The following is a 20,288-nucleotide window of genomic DNA, read 5'->3' on the forward strand; positions in this document are numbered from 1 at the left end:
CCAGCCATCTCCCCGATCAGACCTTCTCTAAAAGCTTCTCGCATCTCTTCTCGTCGCCCGTATATCCACCGTTCTCAGCCTCCATCTTCGAATTTGAGCATTGAATTGAGCCATGCGCTTGGCAAACTCCTCCTTATCCCACACGAAGGGGCTCTTGCTAGCAAACAGGAAGTCAATCTGCTCGAGCGTGCGGCCGGCAGTCTCGGGGAAGAAACAGTAGATTATGGGGATATAGGCGAACAAGGTGGAGAAAAAATAAGTCAGAAATGGAAACATGAGACAGGAAGGATAGAAGTAACCTTCTCGTGGATACCGGGAAAACATGACCGGGACGAGCAGCGATCCAGGGCCGTAGCCGATTGCCTAACCCGCGACGCCGAAAACGTTGCCCTTAGCGCGTAGTCATGCCGGGAAAATCTCGGTCGGATAAATAAAAGGAATAATCAACCAGGAGGAACTGAAGACAACAATATAGAACACCATGGCAGCGGCTCCGGTTCCGTACGATGATTTAAATTTGAGTCATATGCCTCATGTAGCTGATAATATAAGTAGGGAATGTTGTTAGGATTAAATTTGCAATAAAACTCGGCGAAGGTATCAAGTGCCGAATGGCACTATAGATATTCGCCCTGTTCTTTCTTGATATTGATCTCAACATGTCGGTGTTACGATTCACATGATCTGTTTGGTGCTTGATGTTGATGCCTTGTATGTAAGGCACACACATCCTATTTAACTAATGTAAGATGGGAATGCTCGTAGGCTATCTGCGTTGGCAGACGGGTCGATCGCGAAGAGACAACACCACCACACTCGCAGAGTGCAGGAACGAGATAGGCAAAGCGTGACGTTGCAGAGGATTGATAGAACAATCAATAGAACCTTTCATGAGCAGTATACCGATACCGCAACCTCATCAGCCCCAGGAAAACATTTTCATTAAGGGGAACCTAGTTGTTGAATTGATACTATGGAACGAACGCTACTTAATCTCACGAAACAAAACGGTAGCCTTGTTGCTAAGGCCTCAGTCACATGACGCTAGGATGCCGATGTTGAGAGCGGAAATCCCCATTACACTAACTCGTTAACTAGCTAACTAGATAGTCTCGCAGGTCGCAGCTGGGCAGGGTCCGCGGACGAATCCCCTCTGAGTCGTTCGCGTATCGATACCCACCCGAGCACTCGTCTATATAAGACCCCACAGATATTCTGAGATTCTTGATCTCTTCAAGAATCAGTCTATGTATCGACGACCAATCAACCCCTTCGTTACCCGTCCGATTCCTTGCCTAGTCACAGGTCTCTAGCCTGACAACTTAGTAACCATTACAACTATACTAATAGGAGATTTAAGCGATTTGATTAAGGAGCTATACAGCCAGAAAAGTAGGAGTATAAGGATACGGACTTTAAATAAAGATAGTATATCATAAATTTATGAAGGGGATAACTCTGGCTTCTTATAATTCTTTTTATTGTTATGCTTTTTGAGTCCTAAACTCTAAGCAAACAATAGGGTTAAAGAATTGGCCTCTCCTTAAGGTATAAGTCGCTATAGCTAAGGTCAAGAGTCTATATAATAGATCTATAGCTCTCATCTACTGTAAGCTATTGTAACTAATTAAGAGCTGTGCTTGTCTGGGCTATACCAGTAAAAGGAAATGCTCCTAGGAACTTATGTCTGATATAATCATAAAATTAGCGATTCAACAGTAAGTAGAATTTGATAGGCAATAAGTGTTTTGTAAGCTTCTTTATATAAGTGGATAGCGGCCTAGGGTCAAGAAACTTATCCTAGGCTAAAGGAATGGATACTGTTCCTGGGGCTAAACCAATCTATAGGATAGAGCTAAAGACAGCAACCAAGAAACGCATATATATCTATGTTGAAAAGATTACGTCAGAGAGTATATTGGAGGAATTTGTTTCTGCTACAATATAGAGGATTATGGTCAATAAGCGATAAAGTCGAGTAAGCAAGCGCTAGAGAACATCGACCGTACACAATTAGATCATATATTTGCTTGGGCCCCTGGGAGCTACTGCAGGCAGCAAAGCACTTATCATCGGAGGAAGTAAACAAACAAAAAAAGAACCGTGTTGTGGGCCAGCCCGGAGCTACCAGGGTAAGCGATCAAGGTGCTCAGGGAGCAGCTCCGGGAGTACTCGGGGTCGATCAGGGTTGCTCATGCTCGCTCAGGGAGCAGCTCAGGGCGGCGGGGGGGACTAACTCAGGTTGGGCTCTGGAAGCCGATCGCTTCCAGAGTCGGCAGTCTTACCGTCACCTTTATTACTTGATAAATATAAATATAAATAGTAGTATTAGTAGTAGTTAGTAGAATATAATAGCTCTAAATAAATATAATTATTGAGGTATACTCATAATATTCTCTTTAATATAGTATTAGAAAAGATAGTAATATATAAATACTTTATCTCAAATTGCTATATTAGAGACAATATTGTCGGCATGACTACTATATCTTTGCTGTATATCTGCTGTATTACAAAGTACCCGGCGGGCGGGATGGTTGGTATATGCATTTTAATACTAGGAAACAGCGAATATTAATTTGAAGTGAAGTTTTGGCTGATCATTGTTTATTCACAGTAAATTAATTCCTCACCATCTATCCCCCCCCCCCCCCTCGCATGACATCAGAGAGTGACTATTATTGGGCTCATTTCTTTCCGCATTCTTGAAAAATCTCCTTCCGCAAATTCTCCTCATCGGTTAACTCTATCTCCTCCCCATGATTAACATAGCCCTGAACCGTCTCTCTCGAAAATACGACAATCTCAGATCTCTTAATCGCCTTCGCAAATCCATTTTGCACCGTTGGATAAAATGACCCGTCTTGGGGTGGGTAGCGGCCGCCGGGCGTGCAGGGCGGAACGTAGGCGGACCAGTAGATGCGCGTTTCACCAAAGTAGCCAAAGTAGATGTCGGAATTTCGTATGACGGTCCTAAACAAGTGGCCCATTTTTAGGGCCTCATCGAACCCAAGGGTTTTTTGCGAGACCTGCTGCGCTTTTAGCGACGATCTAGGAAAGAGGTATAGAGGGCCAAACCTGATAACATTTATATCTGTCCCCGCCTCTGTTGTGGTCCATTTTGAAGATGGCGACGCCTCCGTATACAGGCGGTTGGCGGAGGAGCATCTTTCGCCAGCTGGCTTCTCTTCTCATATACGCGGTTTTCTTTTCAGGGGATGAGAGCATGTCAAGGTCTTTGAAAGAGAATCGACTCGTCTTTTTCTCCTCGTTCGCCACCAAATTCCCTTCATAGACTGAGGGGAAGAATGGCGGAAAGGCTTGTGCCAAGAGCGAATTGTAGATAGGTTGTGTGCATGGAGATTCCTCTTCATTCATACTTCCTTGCTCTGAGTTTGTGTCCTTTTCAAGGGGGGATGAAAGGAGAGAGTTCCAGATTGATTTTGCATGCCCATGCAATTTTGCCTTTTTTGAGTTAGGGTTGGGTACGGGCCGGAAGAATAGTGCTTGTTGGATTGCTGGCGAGGTCTGAACGAGGACTTTCCAGGTTTGGCATACTCGATCGGCTGAGACGAGGAGTGTGCGAGTGTCGAGGTGGAGGAGAATGATCTCAAGGAGTTCAGTGGTGGTGAGGACCTTGACCTGGGGCTGCTCCTGCTTGTGCTCTTGCATTTTGGTGTCTGGTAGTGTTGTTCTCTTGAGTTAATTTTGACTCAATTGAAAGGAGCACTAGCGGATGAATACTATTGTAATGGAACAAAACATGTGTATGTGTCAGTGTCAAGGTTGGAACCTTGGAAGGATAACATGATGACCGCCCCGCCCCGCTCCAGGGGCCGTGTGGACTTTTCAAGGTTACTTTGGCCCCTAGACAGCACATATCTATTTATATCTGCACCTTGCTCAAATTAAATTGAAGAAAAGAAAAAAAGAAAATTAAGATACAAAAACCATCGTGACGTCAGAAATATCGTTTGGTGTTGAGTTGTCTCAGGCATTAAGGCGGCCGGTCAATATCTAGAACCTCGATGGTTTCGCGCGCCCTCTCTCTCTCTCTTTCTTGTATCGGTCGCCACTATTTGTGTCTCTTTCCTTTTAAATTCACAAACTCAAAGAAATACGTCACTCAACATCTGAGATCATGAAGCAAAATATCGTCAAAAGGTAGAAGACATGAGCTCCATGAACCACCCATTGTACATAATATCGTCGCCGAAGCCGCCCGAAAAGTCCATCCAATCCACGTTTTGCATAGAAGATATATTATCAGAAATCGTATGGTTGGAACCAAGTTTCGCCTCCCATTCAGGCTGAAAGGACCGAAGAAGTTTGGCCGATCGAGAAAAGACATCTCCATCGGGATCTTCACGATTGTCAAGCTCGGCAATGATGGGAACTTGCTCTAGGCTGTTAATAATTCGATTAAGGAGAGTGAGGGGGTTGGTTGTCTTCAAAAGATGATCTTCATACCAGGCCGGAGAGCCAAGGGTTGCAATTCGATAAAGTATTAGCAGACAGCGAGAGATTTGGGCGAATATGGCAAACGTGAATCCAACATATTCAGCCGGAGGTATCATAAAGAAAATGTCAAGCCATGTCTGAGCTGACGTAAAAGCTACGTAGAGACGATGGCTTTGAGATGGTGTGATCTCGTGAGAGTCGAAGGAAATGGATGAAACAGCGATCTCGAGCTCGTTATTATGAAGATGTAGTAGAATGACTTGGGCTTAAGTCAGCATCAGAGGATCATTCAAATTGAAGAAAAGAAATGTTCTGGAGGCAGATTAATGAAATAAAAGAAGAGAGAAGTACCATATTGATGTGCAGAATCCAAAATCTTGGTTTTCATTTCCGAAAAAAAATGCCATCTGGTCTTTGGGCGGATCCACGTGTCCAGGTGCAGAATCACCCGATGTCTTTCTAGATTTATTTTTTTCCAAGACTAGTTGCATTTGAACTAGATGAACCAGAATCTTGTCGTTTGGGACTTCCTCCCGTTCTTCTAAAATTCGGAATGACTCTTCCATACGGGGCGTCCAACGAAATGCCTCAATCTCTGGAACGATTGAAGAAAGTCTGTTAGACATAGGTTAGTTTGGTCACTTCCTGGCCTTAATAATGTTGAAGCGTACACTGATATCATCAAGAAGTAGCCGAGTGCCGCTCGATGCTCCTCCATAGTACGAAGCCCAGAGGCTATCGGGCAAACGTTTAGATTAAAGATCGGTGGTGGCGCTTGGAGAGATTTGTGGAGACCAAGTTCAAAAACCAGGGATGTCGCAAGGTGTGTGAAGACAGATAGAAATGGCTTTCCATGGAAGTGGTAATTTCCCCTGTTGTTCCGAAATCAGACCATTTCCTTCTAACCGGCTGAGGTAATTTTCTTACCAGCCAAGAAACGTCAAAAGCCCCAATAGAAGATCGATGCTTTTTTCGGATTCAAGTAACATAATTTGGGCTACTGATTGTCGAACTTTGTAGCCAAGGGTTTTCTGGCGAGCGGTCGACTTGGTACTAATTGACATAATGCAAAGCCATAGAAACGGTCGCTCTTTTTGGAGTTGCACAGAAGTCATATCTATCGGTATATGAACAAATGGAAAATATTGCAGCTTGAATACCCGGAAATCATAAAGGCATTTTTCGGACTCATGGGAGGACATATCGGCTATACAAAACGAACTCATGGAGTCAGTTGTAGCCGGGGTACTTGCGTTCGTTTGATTTTTATGGAGCGAGTTCAAGACGAAGCTCTCTTCAGAATCTAGTGACATTCCACTATTTTGGTTGCTGTCAACGGCTGAGCGGGTTTCTGTGGCATTGATGACTTGAGAGATTGTACCGCTGTTTTGGCCCCCAGATTTCATTTTTTCGAGTCGCGTTGCGTGAGATGTACCGGACTTTCTCACACCACTCCTTCGGACTGTTTTCGCTGGTATACATTCTTTGTTTATTTTGTGGCACCTGGTTCGATCAGTCTCCACGCTTCTACAGTCAAGGTGAACCAGTGTGATGTACCTCTGACAGGGCTCGCCTGCGGCGCGAACAATGCATTTTCGCTTAGACTGAGCGCAGTTTGAGCAAGAGTAGCCATATGCAGCCGATGACCTTGATGGGACTGACGTATTCACGTCCATAGCAAAAGAAGAGGTTTGCTCAGAAAGTATCCTGGGAGGAACTTCCTGCAACAACCCCCAGCCGGGGCATCAACAATGGGATCCCATGTGATAGCTGATTACTAATGCCTTATCGGACACCGGGCCGGATATTCTACCTTCCGTAGGACCCATTATAAATCACGTGGAGTTTGTCGATCTATACAATGCATCTATACTTTGTTGACTCTCTTTCAAAGCGGAAAATTCTGCACCTCCACAGAGATCAGATAGTATGATTTGTCATAAAAATAAGTTATAAGCCTACTGTCCAGTAAGCGAATTCTACTTCAAAAAAATGTTGTAAGTGAAGTCATGCCCAGACATTTCGGAAAAGTCAAGTTCAACCTCAAGGTTCCACTAGTAAGCTAGTCTAGTGGAGAATGATATCATGGAATGGCAAGGAAATGCCCACAATCGAAGCCGGGGTTATTTGGGCTCCGTATTAAAAGGATTGGCCACCGCCAGCGAATTTTAAATTTGTCAGTTGTACAGTTTGTTGCCTTTGCCAAAACACACATCTCCAGCGCCCACCACTGCATAACAATGCACTCCGATTATCCACGAGACTACTATTCAGACCACTATATGCCTCACTCAGGAGGGGAAATAGCCAGGAGACACGGTGATCATCATCACACTGGCCATCATCACGGTAGTCACCATAGCGGGCATGGCCATCACTCTGGAAGCCATTCAAAACACGCTCACCACCACCGGAATGACGACCATCAAAAACATCGCGATCCGCATCACGATCGGCACCTAGCCGAAGGAGCCATAGCAGCCGCCGGAATCGCCGAAGCCGTTCACCATCATCGCAAAAAAGAAGGCGAAGATGTTAGCCAGGGATTCGGGCATCTTGCTCGTACAGTAGGTGCCGGTGCTCTGGGCGCAATAGCTGCCAACGAAATATCAAGGGCTCGTGATTCTCACGATAGCAAACATTCGCATTCCTCGAGTGGTCATCACCACCGTGATCGACATGGTCACAGGCATCACCATTGATTGTGGCCATGTTACTTTGCATTTTGATGTACTTAGTTTTTAACGAGCGGTCAATAATGAGACAATGAGGTTTTTGCGAATACAAAGATTATTGAGAATTAAGTTTGAGCCGATATTTACTCATCATTTTATTTGAAAAATTCATCTCACTACGGAAAATGATGCGATCTATATGCATGCGTATTACTAGTAAAACTTCCTGTGAGCGAGAACGATCAATCCCAACTTTCTGAATTCTATAAAAAACCACATTGGCGTGCCTCAAAGTCTAAATCAAAGGTCACAAATAGGGATTCAATCGAGCCCTTACTAGAGAACGTCAAGTTTAAACATTTTCCCCAAAGTGTATCAGCTAGAATCAAGCCTTTGAAACTATCTTTTTTGGTCGGATATCTTTCCAGCCCATGAAGCATGAGAAGAAAAGCAACCACAAGCAATTCCTGTCGTTAGATAAAACACTCGATCGACGCTTTCGGCATAAGCTGCAATTACCCCTGCTAAGTCCTGCCCAGAGACATAAGACCGGAATCCAGTAGCACCGGCATTGATGATTATCTTCGGGTCCGTAGAAGGCGCGTATTTTGGAATGAGTGATGAGAGACTGTTGGTAAATACGGTGTCTGAGAAGCTCAGGAAAAGCGCCCCGGTGAAAAGTTGGCTGAACATAGCCAGTGCCGTTGCAACAGGAATCTGAGGGGAAGGAAGAACGTGCTGGATAGCAATAATCGGCTTGAAATAGAAATCAGTCAAGAGGTTTGGTATATATTTGAAGCTGTTGGACTTACCACCTGCAACCCAAGAGCACGAGTAGCCCCAAGAAGTATTTGATATCCGATCCATTTCCCCGGTGAAGTATGTGGGGATAGCGTCGACAGTAAACCATTACCTACAGCCATCAGAGAGGCCGAGGTAAGGATGATCGGCAAATAGTATCCGAGTCTTTCAACTGGTGAAAATGTCAGTGAGCTGCACCCACCAACAACATAACTATAATGAAACTTACTTATTTTGCCGGAAATCGTAGCGACACAAAAATGGGCAAGGATACTCGGAAGAATATCAACACCACTCATCAGAGGGCTTGCATTTTTGACTCCCTGGAAGTACTGAGGGAGATACCAGGAAACACAAAATACCTGGCTCAACAGAAAGCCGTAAGATAGGCTGCTTGACCATATAATTCGCTTGCGAATCAAAGAAAATGGGATCATGGCTTTCTCTCCCTGTCTGTGATCCCAAAGCAGAAAAACAAGAAAAGTTGTCCCGGATCCGCAAAAAAGACCGATAATTTGCGAGCTATTCCAGGCGAACTTATTTCCACCGTATTGAAGGGCCAACAAGAGTTGGATTGCCGAAGATGCAAAAAGGGCAAATCCAAGAAGATCCAACTGGCCAGGCAATGCGCGAATAGCGATGGCAAATTTCTGTTTTGGAACAATCTCTGGGATGTTGACAAACGCGAACATAACTGCGACTAAACCACCAACGGGGAGATTGATATAAAAACCTTTAGTCACATTGTTAGATAATTAGGAAGATATTATTATCTTTGGCCTAAACTTACACCATCGCCAAGTGGTATACTCGGTCAATGCGCCCCCAATCAATGGCCCAGCCGATAAACCGACTTGTGAAACTTTTTAAAAAATCAATATATACTCTTGGAAAATGATCTGGATGTAAGTCTTACCTCCCATAACAAGGCCGATGAATGTTGGGCGCCTGGACAAAGGCACGCATGCAGCGATAATCGTGAAGGCACCATTTAAAATGCCCGAGCCTCCGATTCCTGCAATTGCTCGTCCAACAATCAACATTTTTGAAGATGTGGCAAGACCACATATTAGAGATCCAAGCTCAAAAATGAAGAAGAAACTGAGGAAGGTCCACTATTTCAATATGAGTCAGTAAAGGGAGGAGTTGGATAGGGCAATCGAAAGGCTTGTTTGGTTAACCTTTGTACTGAGGTTCATATAGATTCTTCCTGTAAGGGGCTGAATAGCTGCACTATAAAAAGGTCAGCGAGTTTATTTAAAAAACAAAATTCTCCTGATAAACATACCTTGCTAGCTGATAGGCGCTTCCGTACCAACCGACATCAGGTAGTGAATTGAACTCACTCGTGATGCGAGGGACCGCCTGGGTTAAATTAATTAGCGAGAAACCCCTTCTGACATTTCTGGAATTACCCACCGTTGATATTATCGAGGTGTCTAGGAGCATAAGAAGGCATACAAGGCCGAGAGCACCAATGATGTTGAACAATTTGAACCCGGTCGCCCACTGGTTCTCCTGCTCCACATTAAGTGTCACATTCACCTTCGCTTCAGCGGTGACGTCCTGTTTAGCCTTATGCAATAATGAGGGCGCCATATCTTTGCCATTATTTTCGTGGCCTGGAATTTTTCCGTGAATTTTATGTGACTCCGAGGACTCGGACGCAGCCTCGTTGGAGGACATAGTGAAGAGTGCCAGTGTTATGTGGCGCGAGGGTATATTTCTGGACGTATGTGAAAAATTTCAGTGAGGCCGTTGGAGATAGAAGAACGTCGAAGCTTATTTTTTACTAGTCACATAACCCAAGAATCAGAGAAGTTGAATGCATCTAGTGCTTCATTTATATTCCCAAGGTCCTCGATTCTTGTGGGTAGTACAAGACTGCGGGATTCACTGAAATCCGCACTTGAAGACCCACCCACGAAACCCGCAGGGCGTTCAAATCCGCACACCTGGGCATCCACTCTATTTCGTGACCCAAACTGAGCCACTAATCGTCATATGGTACTGGTATGGAAAATGCCAAAAGAAGTCTGAGTTTCTAATTACTAAGGAAATCCCTATTGAACACGCAACGTCGGCTTTGTAAGCCGTTTACCTAATAGAGCCAAGCAAATTGGGAGTGTATCGGACTAGTAACAGTATTCATGTCGCGACACTCTATATTCCATATCGCCCATATAAAATTGGTGGATGAATTTGAATGGCTAGATCTATCTAGGAGAGACCGAGGCAAAAGGGAGGGCTATATTGGATACCGGAGGCTTCGCATCTCAACAATCTCTTTCTAAGAGTGCTTGACATATCTCACCTGGGCATCCATCATGAGGGACAAAATCATGATATATCGGTCGCTGAGAGTCTGGAACAATTCTACACATTGACTTGACGCACTGCGGGCGACTTTCGCTGTATGTTGTCTATCTTTAAATCCACATCATTTATAACTGCGGCGTTTTTGATGGAACATTGCATGCCTTGACCGCATCTCATTCACCAATGTTCTCCATTGGCCTCAAAGCATGTTCTAAAACCACAGAAAGACGAATTCTCCTTTCCGAGAATCTAGGTAGCGATGCTTTGCCTTTTAGATCATCTTTCACAGGGAATTGACGATCTATTTTAACTTGGATGCCCAAGGTTTGTTCCACTAGTAGCTCCAGGGCTTCGTATCGTTCAATCACCCCGGTCTATAAAGCGCCCCCAATCGGACGAACTGCAGGTCTCCAGGTCTTCAGTATTATATGTTTTTATTTAAGTCAGTTGCGCGGTATCTCCGGCCCAGCCTAGGGCGAGCCCCAAGCAGGATCAAATGAAACATATGCCAACGGACACCTGTCACTTTTCATGTTTTAGTCTCATTGTACTACTAGTAGTACTATCTCTGCAGTAGGACCAAAGAACCACAGCATGCTGTGAGAAACAAAGGGAGAAATAAATTAAAAAAACCAATGCGAAGTGGATTTACAACGAGTTTTTCTTTCAGTTCTAAGACCTCAGGCGGAGAATGACGTTCCTTGCCGTACATACATTAATGCAATACGAAAATCAACGACGAACGACGCAGCCTTCCGGACCAAGATGGACTGAAAGAGGCCATGAAAGCAATGGAATACTAGTACATGAGAAGAGCCCTCTTCTCAAATAGAAGATACTAAAATCTGCAATCTCTCCCCCAAGAGTAAATCCGAGCAACATCATCAAAAATGAATTCCAGCCAGAAAAAAGCATCCAGTTCCGCTTTTCATTGCCGCAGCCAATGGACGCGGGGTGTCGTTCAGGAGCTCATATCTCGTCACCACGATATCAACGAGCCAGATGGAAATAGCACCACACCCCTGATGCAAGCGTGTCGGAATGGGCACATTCATGTCGCGACGTTTCTTATTAATCATGGCGCAGATGTTTCAGCACGTAACAGCTCAGGCTACACGGCGCTATACATGGCAGCTGAGATCGGGAGCCTAGAGCTGGTCCAGCTATTAATGGGCAAGGGTGCCACCGTCGATGAACAAAATCCGGGTAAGTTGTTCAGATATCTGATCTATGACATGACAGGCCGGATATCTCAAGCAAATATGGGGACGAGAAATTAATTTGTTATCGCTTACAGTTACCTGGCCCATGCGAGTCGCCAAAACTCCAGATATCCGGCGTGTTTTGACCTTGCCTCTGGCCTCGCCTATGACTTCGCCTCCTACATCGCGCTTCCCCGGAAATCGCGATCGGAATCGGAATCGGAATCGGAATCGGGCTGGCGGGGACCCGAGGGATCCGATGAATCGCAGACGAAGCCTAGGAGTGGAGGATGGTTTCATCCGTATCATTGAAGAATCTTGGGCAAGGGAAAACGAAGGCAAGATGTGGATGGATTAGGTAGCTATGAATGAGTATCAATGTACAAGTCTTCCCAGTGACTACCACTCCTTTGCAAAGCGAGCATGGTGCTCAAAATGCATACTGTGTCTAGCGTAGTGCTTTCTAGTCGAGCCGAGTAGAGGCACAGGCTCAGTGGCTTTCTCATCTAAGGCCCTCCATTCACGTTCTTGAACCTCAGATGAAGACTCTTCTAAAGAGGGAGGCCGGTCTTCGGGGGCTGTTCCCCACTTACTCTCCTGTTCACTCAAAGTAAGAACCAACTCCTTCCCCTCCGTGAAGAAATCATGATCAAGCCAGCTGCGCGTGTAAGGCTTGCCGTTCAGGGAGGCCGACTGAATGAAGCCAGTGCCCCCAGTGCCTGCAGTATTGTTGAGTGAGTTAAATTTATCCCAATTGGTAACCTTCACGGTAGCCGTCTTCCCCGTGAGAGGCGACTTAATGCTGACTGATTTGAAGAAGGGAACCGTGATCAAATAAACACTCTGGCCAGGATTCGGGAAAAGTCCCATCATGGACATTGCGACAAAGGAGCCCATTGCACCGGAGTCGTCGTTTCCCGGAAGTCCTGCTGGCGTCGGAGAGAAGTAGTCTGGGATGTAGGTGCGGACACGTGCGGTTGATTTGGCTGGGCGACCGGCGTAATGATATTGGAATACTGTAAGGAAAGCTGGCTCGTTGCCGATGTAGGTGATGTTTCGATCGTGTAAGTAATCCAGGCGCCGAACAAAGTTGTTTTCGCCGCCAAGCATCTTGATAAGTGTCTTCATATCATGGGGAACGAAGCTGGTGAAAACATTAGAAGGATCCATCCCAAGCGAAAACAAAATTGACAACTTACAACTGATACTCCCAAATGCTCGACTCAAAGGTTTCCCCAGCAGTGTTCTGGAGCGAACAAATGCTTCCAGCCATATCGATATTCGAACACTGGAGTGGGTCTTGATGCCCCCAAGTGCCATTATAGTACTTGGGTTGGAAGAACCCAGTGAACCCTGTGTTGGTACCATTGACAAATGAAGTCTGATCATCTTTGAACAGATTCTTCCAGAATCGAGAGTTATTCTCATAACGCGTGGCATCTTGGGTCTTGTTCATAGCTCGGGCCATTTGCGCGATGGCGAAATCGTTGTAGGAGTACTCCAGGGTGCGAGAGATACTCCGTGTCATGGTCCCGAAACCCTCATAGTCAAAGTCCTCCACGGGGATGTAATTGACCTCCTTCCAACTTTTCAAGCCTCCTCGGCCTTCATTGGACCAATCAAATGGCTCAACCTCGGCGTCCTTTTGGACAGCAGCATATCCCGCTTCCCAATCAATTTCGTCGTCAAGTCCCTTGATAAAGGCATCGACGAGGATATTATCAGCATTGGATCCGCCTTGTGTGAAACCTGCAGAGATGATCAATATATGGAGGTCTTTATTCTCGTTGCAGTACGAACCTTTGCATAGCGACATCCGGCAGTCCGGAAGCCACCCGAGGTGGCGCTGGGTATCAATCAATGAGCGCACCATTTGAGTGACAGAGTTGGGGTCGAAAATCGTGAGAAATGGAATCTGCGACCGGAAAGAATCCCAAAGACTTGGCAGGGTCAGTATATGTTGTGCAGAGGGTGAAAAGAGACAAACCAGTAAAAGGAATCAAAGTACGGCTCCGAGCTTGTCCATAGAGGGTTCTCGCCAGTGTAGTTCTGAGGATTCACCATCGTACGGTAAATTCCACTGTAGAAGTTGGTGAGGACATCGGATTTGATACCATCCCGGGAAACGCGAATGGGCTTCATTTTTTCCTCCCATTGATCAATTGCATTTTGCTTTGTGGTCTGGAAGTTAAAGTTTGGAATTTCCGACTCTGCGTGCGAGCAAGCCTGTTCAGCGCTCATGAAGCTGACACCGACGCGAGCATTGACAATTCCATCAGGTGGGCTTTGAAACCGAATAAATCCACCACCCTGTCCAGTTAGCACTGATCGATACAAGATAACTTGCGAAGGATTTTCTTACCGGAAGAGGGTACCCATTGATACTGCGCGAAATGGTGAGATCATGAACATCATTGCTAACGCGAGTATTGACAAAGATGCCACTATCGCGCAACCAGCCGGAACTCTGGAAATCCGCACAGAAGTGCAGGTTATAAGATCCACTGCCAAAGCTTGGAAGAAACTTGGCGCTGCCCGTCATGCGCCCGCTAGACTCGTCGATTGAGATAGTCGCATTGTCTTGTCGTGTATCCGATAGGTCTGAAAGATCTAATAGAAGCAGCGGGCTGTCCTCGGTGTTGGAAGGGAAATTAAAACGAAAAAGTGAAGTATGATGAGCAGCAGTCATCTCCGCCCGAACACCGGAGGCTAGCTCAATACTGAAATACCCAGGGCTTGACTTGACCGAATCATGTTTGTATGGAGTCTTTCTAGCCTTCTTCGGAAAGGCACAGCCGTTGGGATCATCGCCATTGCATTTTGCGTAAGGAAAGAGCGGAAAGTTGCCGAGAGAGGGACTGCCACCGGTACCGGAATCATGCATGCTCGAAAAGCCGGTGATATTGCTGTTCTCGTAGGCGAAGCCGCCTTGGTTTGATTCCGAGTCGGTATCAGCAACGGCCTTGGCCATGCCGTATGGTAGCGTGGCACCCGCGAAGACATTTCCTATTCCTCTCGATTAGATATGGCAATCAACATGGAGAATCGGGGAAGTCATTGTGGTTACCTCCGTTGGCACTGCCGATCAGTGGGTTAATGTACTGCAGTACATCATAATCTTCAACCGCGTTGGAGGCAGCATCGACCAGCACGCGACTGCTGGCCAGAAAGAGCGACAAAATCAAATGCGACAACATGGTCCTAATGGTGTGAAACCAGTCGGATATTCCTTGCACGAGGGATTGGGACTGGGCTGGTATTTCAAGTCAATCTCAAGTCAAGTCAACTCTCACCCTTTAGTCCCTTGTGCGTCCTAGCGCGTTTGTGGCCCACCTCCCCCGGCATGCACGCCCTGTCGATCAACCCCGCGTTGCTTCATGTTGCATCGACACCCCTCGACGTGCGTCAAGCTAAAATTCGAATACTACCTAGACATTGGTACTATATGATGTCTTTTTCAGGGGGCAGAGAGGGGATTTAATCATACTACCCCGGGTCATGAGTCTCAATATCTTCAGAAGGGCGCGTTGTGATGGGACCGCGCCATTCCACAGATATCCCTCCATTGCCGGAGATGACAGGGGGGGTCCATTTGACAATATCTGGATACCCGAGCCGATTCGATGGGCGAGTACAAGTAGTGAGGTGGTTGGGACTGGGAACTCTATGTCTGGGCGGACGGGCCCTTGCAGTGACGGTCACGCCATGATATGATGCTAGTAAGCCAACGACAGGGTTGATAAATAAAATGAGAAGATGATTGGCCGGGTTGTCAAACTTGGTGGGCGTACTCTATATAGAACTGACACTCATGGACATTTGACCAAAAGTACCACTTGCCAGCGAGTGTGAGAGTGTGTCAGGTGTAGCGCGATAGCTATCATGATATCAACATCGGATTAGTTTGATAGAATGCCCAGAGGATGCAATGAATTCGTCACGAAACTCCCAACCATGAGAGGGATAAGTGGAAAGAGAGGTTAAATGGCAGATTACAGTCTAAATAGTACTCTCCAAAAAAAGAAATATCAAAACATCAAAGTATAGACAACCCAGCGTATACCAGAATAGTCTTGGCAATCAACGGGGCCAAATGTCACGTGGCCAGGCTGACGAGGAAATCTTCAACTTTGATTGCACCACCAACTTATCCAGCTCCATTGACTGCTTCGTTTTCACTCCGCTTGCATTTGGGTAATTTTGTTTGACTACAAAAAAGTCTTCTGGTCTCTTTCTTTGAATCACAGGAGCCAAAATATCGCCAAAACTGCCTCCATGTCCGACCCGGAGAAAAAGTGCTCCGGAGATGATTGCGACAACAAAGCTGGGACGTTGCAATGTCCGACATGTCTAAAGCTAGATATCAAAGGCAGCTACTTTTGCGCCCAGGATTGCTTCAAAAGGAACTGGGTAAGTTATACGTTCATTGACATCTCTTTGAATAGAGAACTAGGTATTGACTGTATCCAGGCTACTCACAAGGCGATCCACAAGACAAAAAATGGTAAATATTGAACATATTATTTGATTGACATGTATTGCAACTTTGAATCTTTCACTGAGCGCTTGATAGATGGTGGGGTTTACAACCCATTTCCAACATACCCATTCAGCGGCAGTGTTCGACCTGTATACCCACTGTCTCCACGACGTCCCGTTCCGAAATCGATCAAGCACCCCGACTGGGCTGAGACTGGAATCCCCAAGCGAGAACTCCGGTTGAGCAAGTCGAAATGGGATTTCTTGGATGCCGAGGGCCAAGAAGCCATGCGCAAGGTGTGCAGGCTGGCCCGTGAGGTCCTAGACATCACCGCCGCAGCTATGAAACCCGGCGTGACTACCGACTACCTGGATGAGATTTGTCACAATGCTTGTGTTGAGCGACAAGTGAGTTAGTTCCACCTAATTATGCAAATATTTACTAATACGGGAACTAGTCCTACCCTTCTCCACTCAACTACCATCACTTCCCGAAGTCACTGTGTACATCCCCAAATGAAATTGTATGCCATGGCATCCCCGACCAGAGAGTCCTTCTTGATGGCGATATTCTCAATCTGGATATCTCCATCTACCACGGCGGATACCATGCCGATTTGAACGAAACCTACTACATAGGTGACAAGGCCAAAGCAGACCCAGATGCGATCCGACTCATTGAAACAACGCGGGAAGCCTTGGACATGGCCATTGCAATCATCAAGCCCGGAACCCCGATTCGGGAATTTGGAAAAATCATCGAAAAGCACGCAAATTCCAGGGGTCTTGCCGTTGTCAAAACTTGGGGTGGTCACGGCATCAACTCGGAATTTCACCCTCCTCCCTGGATCCCGCACTATGCGAAAAACAAAGCTGTTGGAACATGCAAACCTGGGATGACCTTCACCATTGAGCCTATTCTTACCCTAGGCACAAATAGAGAAATGGATTGGCCGGATAACTGGACAAACGTTACAGCGGACGGAAAACGGACGGCGCAATTCGGTGAGTCGAGAGCCTTCATACCCGGTGCAAGGTTTTCAATACTAATTTCAATGATTATAGAACATACTATGCTTGTAACTGAAACAGGCGTGGAGGTTCTGACAGCGAGGTTAGCGGATTCTCCGGGTGGACCTATCCCCATACCAGATCCGGTAACCTAAAATTGAACGATGCATACGATGCGAATGAATCACGTTGATACTTTTGTCGAATATGAGGTGATTCTAGGAGGGTGATGCTGGAATTATTGAAATCTATCTGCTTGCATACCCCCAATTATGATAGCTTTGAATAAATTACGCAATTTCATCCTGCCACCATCGTTTGTAAAATTGCCTCATCACTTTCATAGGTGTACACTTACCATCCAATTTAGCATCTTACACTTATCATCATCCTTCCAAGCTATACGCTACTTTTACTGAGGTCGTAGGCCTCACCTGGGCAGGCCTAGCGGCATTGCCAGCTCACGCTTCATGTATCATGCATGTAGGACCAGAATCAATATCCTAGCCTGCATTGCATATTGCTTTCATTCGGAAGTTGCGCACGGATTGCACGCGGTTTGTCGTTAGATTGGTAGATATAACGTGAGAATTCCCTCCATCGCATATATCTCCCATCTTCATCTCCCATCTTTTCGCCTCTCCCAGTAATCTCCACCCGGGCACTCTCTATATAATTTCATACCAGCCAAGTCCTCGTACATTTTATTATAACAGATAAAATGGCGCGTGGAGTGAGTATATGTCGTCATGTTATTACGATGCCCACCTTGCCATGCACGGCATCACTTCGATGTGTTTTTGGAATACTTTTGTCTAGGTCCGGATGAAGGCCAGACGAAGTGCAAACCACTGTATAAGCGTTCTCGATATTGTGAGCTCCATTTTAAGGAATAGAGTCCAGGAGATCCCATAGATAATAAGGAGGCAATGGAAGAGCTGAAGAGCCTGTTTTGTGACATGGCTTCCAAGTAGTGGCACCCCGTGTCAAGTCAGACGGCGGAGATTCTAATGAGGGTGGAATATAACCCAATGGACATTATTTCACCCTCTGAAATGCTAAGCCTTGATCTAGAGTTTCCATATCCCACAGGCGACGTGGAAAAGTTAGGAATAGCCGATTTCCAAGGAAAGAGGCAACTGGACTGCTACACGCAGTACAGTCAGGGGATAACTGCGAAGCCGATCTTACGGATGGGTCGGCTGCCTCTCACTTTGCGCAGATGCCGCCGGATAAGCATGAATGAATGTTCTAGGTCAATGATATTTACTGTGTGGATGGTGGCCACGGCCAGTCATCCCTAACGCGACTGCCTCTGTTTATAGCTATAACTATCCTTTACCTCCTGTTGAGACTGTGATCCCTCAGGCTGTCCCATGTCACCTATATTAGCCTCCCTTAATTGTTCTATCCATCTACATCTTATATCACCTCCTCCTTGCATTGCACCCAGAACTCAACATGATGGAAGAAAGTGATTAATCAGCCTAAGATAATGCATTCCAATCAGTCGAACGCGCAAAAGAACAAGTAAAATATCAGCAGTCGAAGTTTGAGGCCTTCTTGGGCTCTTCAGCACAACTGTATGAGTCGATGCAATTTTACCCCTACTAGTCCCACTACCGAACAAGATCCACAGGCTCATATCTATACTCATGCATTTCTGAGATGAAACTCCAGTTTATGTCTATGCCCAGGTGCCTCAAACCAATGCAGTCCTCTGGCACATCTACCTTTTATTTTTCTCAGGTACTGGCACGTACTAGTTCGTTAGTAGCCTCCTTATACCTCCACGTTGTATATTCTTTATAGCTAGTACGGTGATGATAGTCTAGAGGTTGGAGCACATTAAAAATAATTTACACCCGGATTTCTCCAGAATAAAGCCGCCATGTTGCTCTTAGGTATCAGAACAGAGAATGTGGCAGATGATTGATTGAAATATGCGCCACCCCGTCTCTAGACAGAGAGCCCTTGTTCATGATAGCCAATATATTACAAGGTCAAAATATGCGCCTACTCCAATTCAAAGGTTTATACATGAGTTAAGGTTTCATGTCAAGGGAATGTACATGGACAGTTGCCTAAGGCCGGTCGTGCCTTCCGCCACTGCCTCCCTGGTCTCTATAGTAGCTATACCCACCTGGGCATTACTAGTCCCCTCCCTGTTCTGGACCATTTCATTACACTCAACTTATCCACAACACCCGCGGATTGACATCATGCAGAACAGTAATTCAGCAGCCCACGACAAGGCATGTCAAGCAATCGAACGGGCGAAAGGACTAGTCCAAGAACAAGAGGAGAGATTCGATGCATATTTTCAGTCCTCGGGTGATATACCACAGATGTACGACTTGATGGAATTCTACCCAATTAAAGACGAGTACATGTTTTACAAGCGGGAATTGCTTGACGCCATGGAGGAAGTTTCAACCACAGAATCCCTCGAAGCGCAGCTAGAAACAACACTCGAGATGCTCTGTTTAGATCGAATCGACCAAAATCGTGTGCGCTTCCGCGTACCACTTCTCATGCTGCAGCTGGGGAAGGACGCAGAATGTTACGCTGTTATCAAGTGGTGTTCTCAACCTCACATTTTTGACGAATATGGGGTCACACAATACTACCGCTTTCAAACCTTAAGCGCTCAGATCCTTTCGAGGAAATTGAGCCTCTCTATGAGGGAGACGTGGAGCTATTCCCTCTCGCCAATTTGGCTATTCTAAAGGCAAAGATTTTGCTAGATCTGAGCACCCTTGACAACTGTGTCCTGGCTGTAGGAGCCTAGGTGCCTCCCGAAATCCTTGACATGATCCAGCTTCAAGCGGTCCAAAGTGACATTATAGAAGATAGCCGCGAGAGCCGTGGGAAGAAAGACCATCAAGATCAAATTACAAAGCTAAAAAGCCAAATTGATGTTCTCTATCGACAAGTGGAAAAGGTGGACAGGCTGTACTTGTCTCGTCTTGAACAATTTGCTACTGGAACAGATTTGAAACTTCCAGGTCAAACCACCAGATCAGCCCATAATATTGATGTTGAAACATATCGCGCGTGGATGCTAGTTCCGGGGGGCTATGAGTTTATCAAAGCGATGTGTATGAAATGACTGGTTTCGAAACCCTGGTGCAGAACCCAGGATGGGCGGCATCCCAAGACTATCTTTGTCACCTCCCTTCATGGGGAAGCTTTTTCAGTGTAGTCTTAGTATGTTTCTTGTGGAAAAGAGAATCAACTTGAAAATTGCCGTGTAACTTTTCAACGAATTCTAATACACCTACTAGTAGATTATCAGAGAATTTCCCTGCGGAGCAAATCCGGGCATTCATACCCTAGG

At 45.9% G+C, this 20,288-nt stretch overlaps 7 protein-coding genes across 7 annotated transcripts; 3 read left to right on the forward strand and 4 right to left on the reverse strand.

The window, feature by feature from the left end:
* Positions 1 to 2,687: 2,687 nt before the first annotated feature.
* N7509_012027 (uncharacterized protein) lies at positions 2,688 to 3,672 on the reverse strand (the record flags this gene model as incomplete). Its single annotated transcript, XM_056636664.1, has 2 exons — positions 2,688 to 3,032; positions 3,079 to 3,672. 2 exons carry the CDS (start codon positions 3,670 to 3,672, stop codon positions 2,688 to 2,690), a joined length of 939 nt encoding a protein of 312 aa, XP_056482694.1.
* Positions 3,673 to 4,157: 485 nt separating this feature from the next.
* On the reverse strand, positions 4,158 to 4,577 carry N7509_012028 (uncharacterized protein; the record flags this gene model as incomplete). Its single annotated transcript, XM_056636665.1, has 1 exon — positions 4,158 to 4,577. The coding sequence occupies one exon, from the start codon at positions 4,575 to 4,577 to the stop codon at positions 4,158 to 4,160; it is 420 nt and encodes a 139-aa protein (XP_056482695.1).
* A 2,343-nt stretch (positions 4,578 to 6,920) lies between these two features.
* On the reverse strand, positions 6,921 to 9,623 carry N7509_012029 (MDR family MFS transporter; the record flags this gene model as incomplete). Its single annotated transcript, XM_056636666.1, has 9 exons — positions 6,921 to 7,043; positions 7,656 to 7,892; positions 7,949 to 8,109; positions 8,167 to 8,670; positions 8,728 to 8,799; positions 8,854 to 9,052; positions 9,119 to 9,170; positions 9,226 to 9,302; positions 9,357 to 9,623. 9 exons carry the CDS (start codon positions 9,621 to 9,623, stop codon positions 6,921 to 6,923), a joined length of 1,692 nt encoding a protein of 563 aa, XP_056482696.1.
* Positions 9,624 to 11,146: 1,523 nt separating this feature from the next.
* N7509_012030 (ankyrin repeat domain-containing protein) lies at positions 11,147 to 11,816 on the forward strand (the record flags this gene model as incomplete). Its single annotated transcript, XM_056636667.1, has 2 exons — positions 11,147 to 11,462; positions 11,554 to 11,816. The coding sequence occupies 2 exons, from the start codon at positions 11,147 to 11,149 to the stop codon at positions 11,814 to 11,816; spliced, it is 579 nt and encodes a 192-aa protein (XP_056482697.1).
* Positions 11,817 to 11,857: 41 nt separating this feature from the next.
* N7509_012031 (glycoside hydrolase family 92 protein) lies at positions 11,858 to 14,655 on the reverse strand (the record flags this gene model as incomplete). The annotated part of the gene is made up of 5 exons (XM_056636668.1): positions 11,858 to 12,602; positions 12,658 to 13,398; positions 13,446 to 13,768; positions 13,821 to 14,464; positions 14,526 to 14,655. The coding sequence occupies 5 exons, from the start codon at positions 14,653 to 14,655 to the stop codon at positions 11,858 to 11,860; spliced, it is 2,583 nt and encodes an 860-aa protein (XP_056482698.1).
* A 1,078-nt stretch (positions 14,656 to 15,733) lies between these two features.
* Positions 15,734 to 17,103, forward strand: fpaI (putative methionine aminopeptidase, type I; the record flags this gene model as incomplete). The annotated part of the gene is made up of 5 exons (XM_056636669.1): positions 15,734 to 15,868; positions 15,929 to 15,962; positions 16,032 to 16,345; positions 16,396 to 16,942; positions 17,003 to 17,103. The coding sequence occupies 5 exons, from the start codon at positions 15,734 to 15,736 to the stop codon at positions 17,101 to 17,103; spliced, it is 1,131 nt and encodes a 376-aa protein (XP_056482699.1).
* A 2,067-nt stretch (positions 17,104 to 19,170) lies between these two features.
* N7509_012033 (uncharacterized protein) lies at positions 19,171 to 19,739 on the forward strand (the record flags this gene model as incomplete). Its single annotated transcript, XM_056636670.1, has 2 exons — positions 19,171 to 19,563; positions 19,596 to 19,739. 2 exons carry the CDS (start codon positions 19,171 to 19,173, stop codon positions 19,737 to 19,739), a joined length of 537 nt encoding a protein of 178 aa, XP_056482700.1.
* Between the last annotated feature and the right edge of the window lie 549 nt (positions 19,740 to 20,288).

The sequence above is a fragment of the Penicillium cosmopolitanum genome, assembly GCF_028827165.1.
Source record: "Penicillium cosmopolitanum strain IBT 29677 chromosome Unknown utg000011l:1.0-3548175.0:1.0-3550911.0, whole genome shotgun sequence".
Lineage (NCBI taxonomy): Eukaryota > Fungi > Ascomycota > Eurotiomycetes > Eurotiales > Aspergillaceae > Penicillium > Penicillium cosmopolitanum.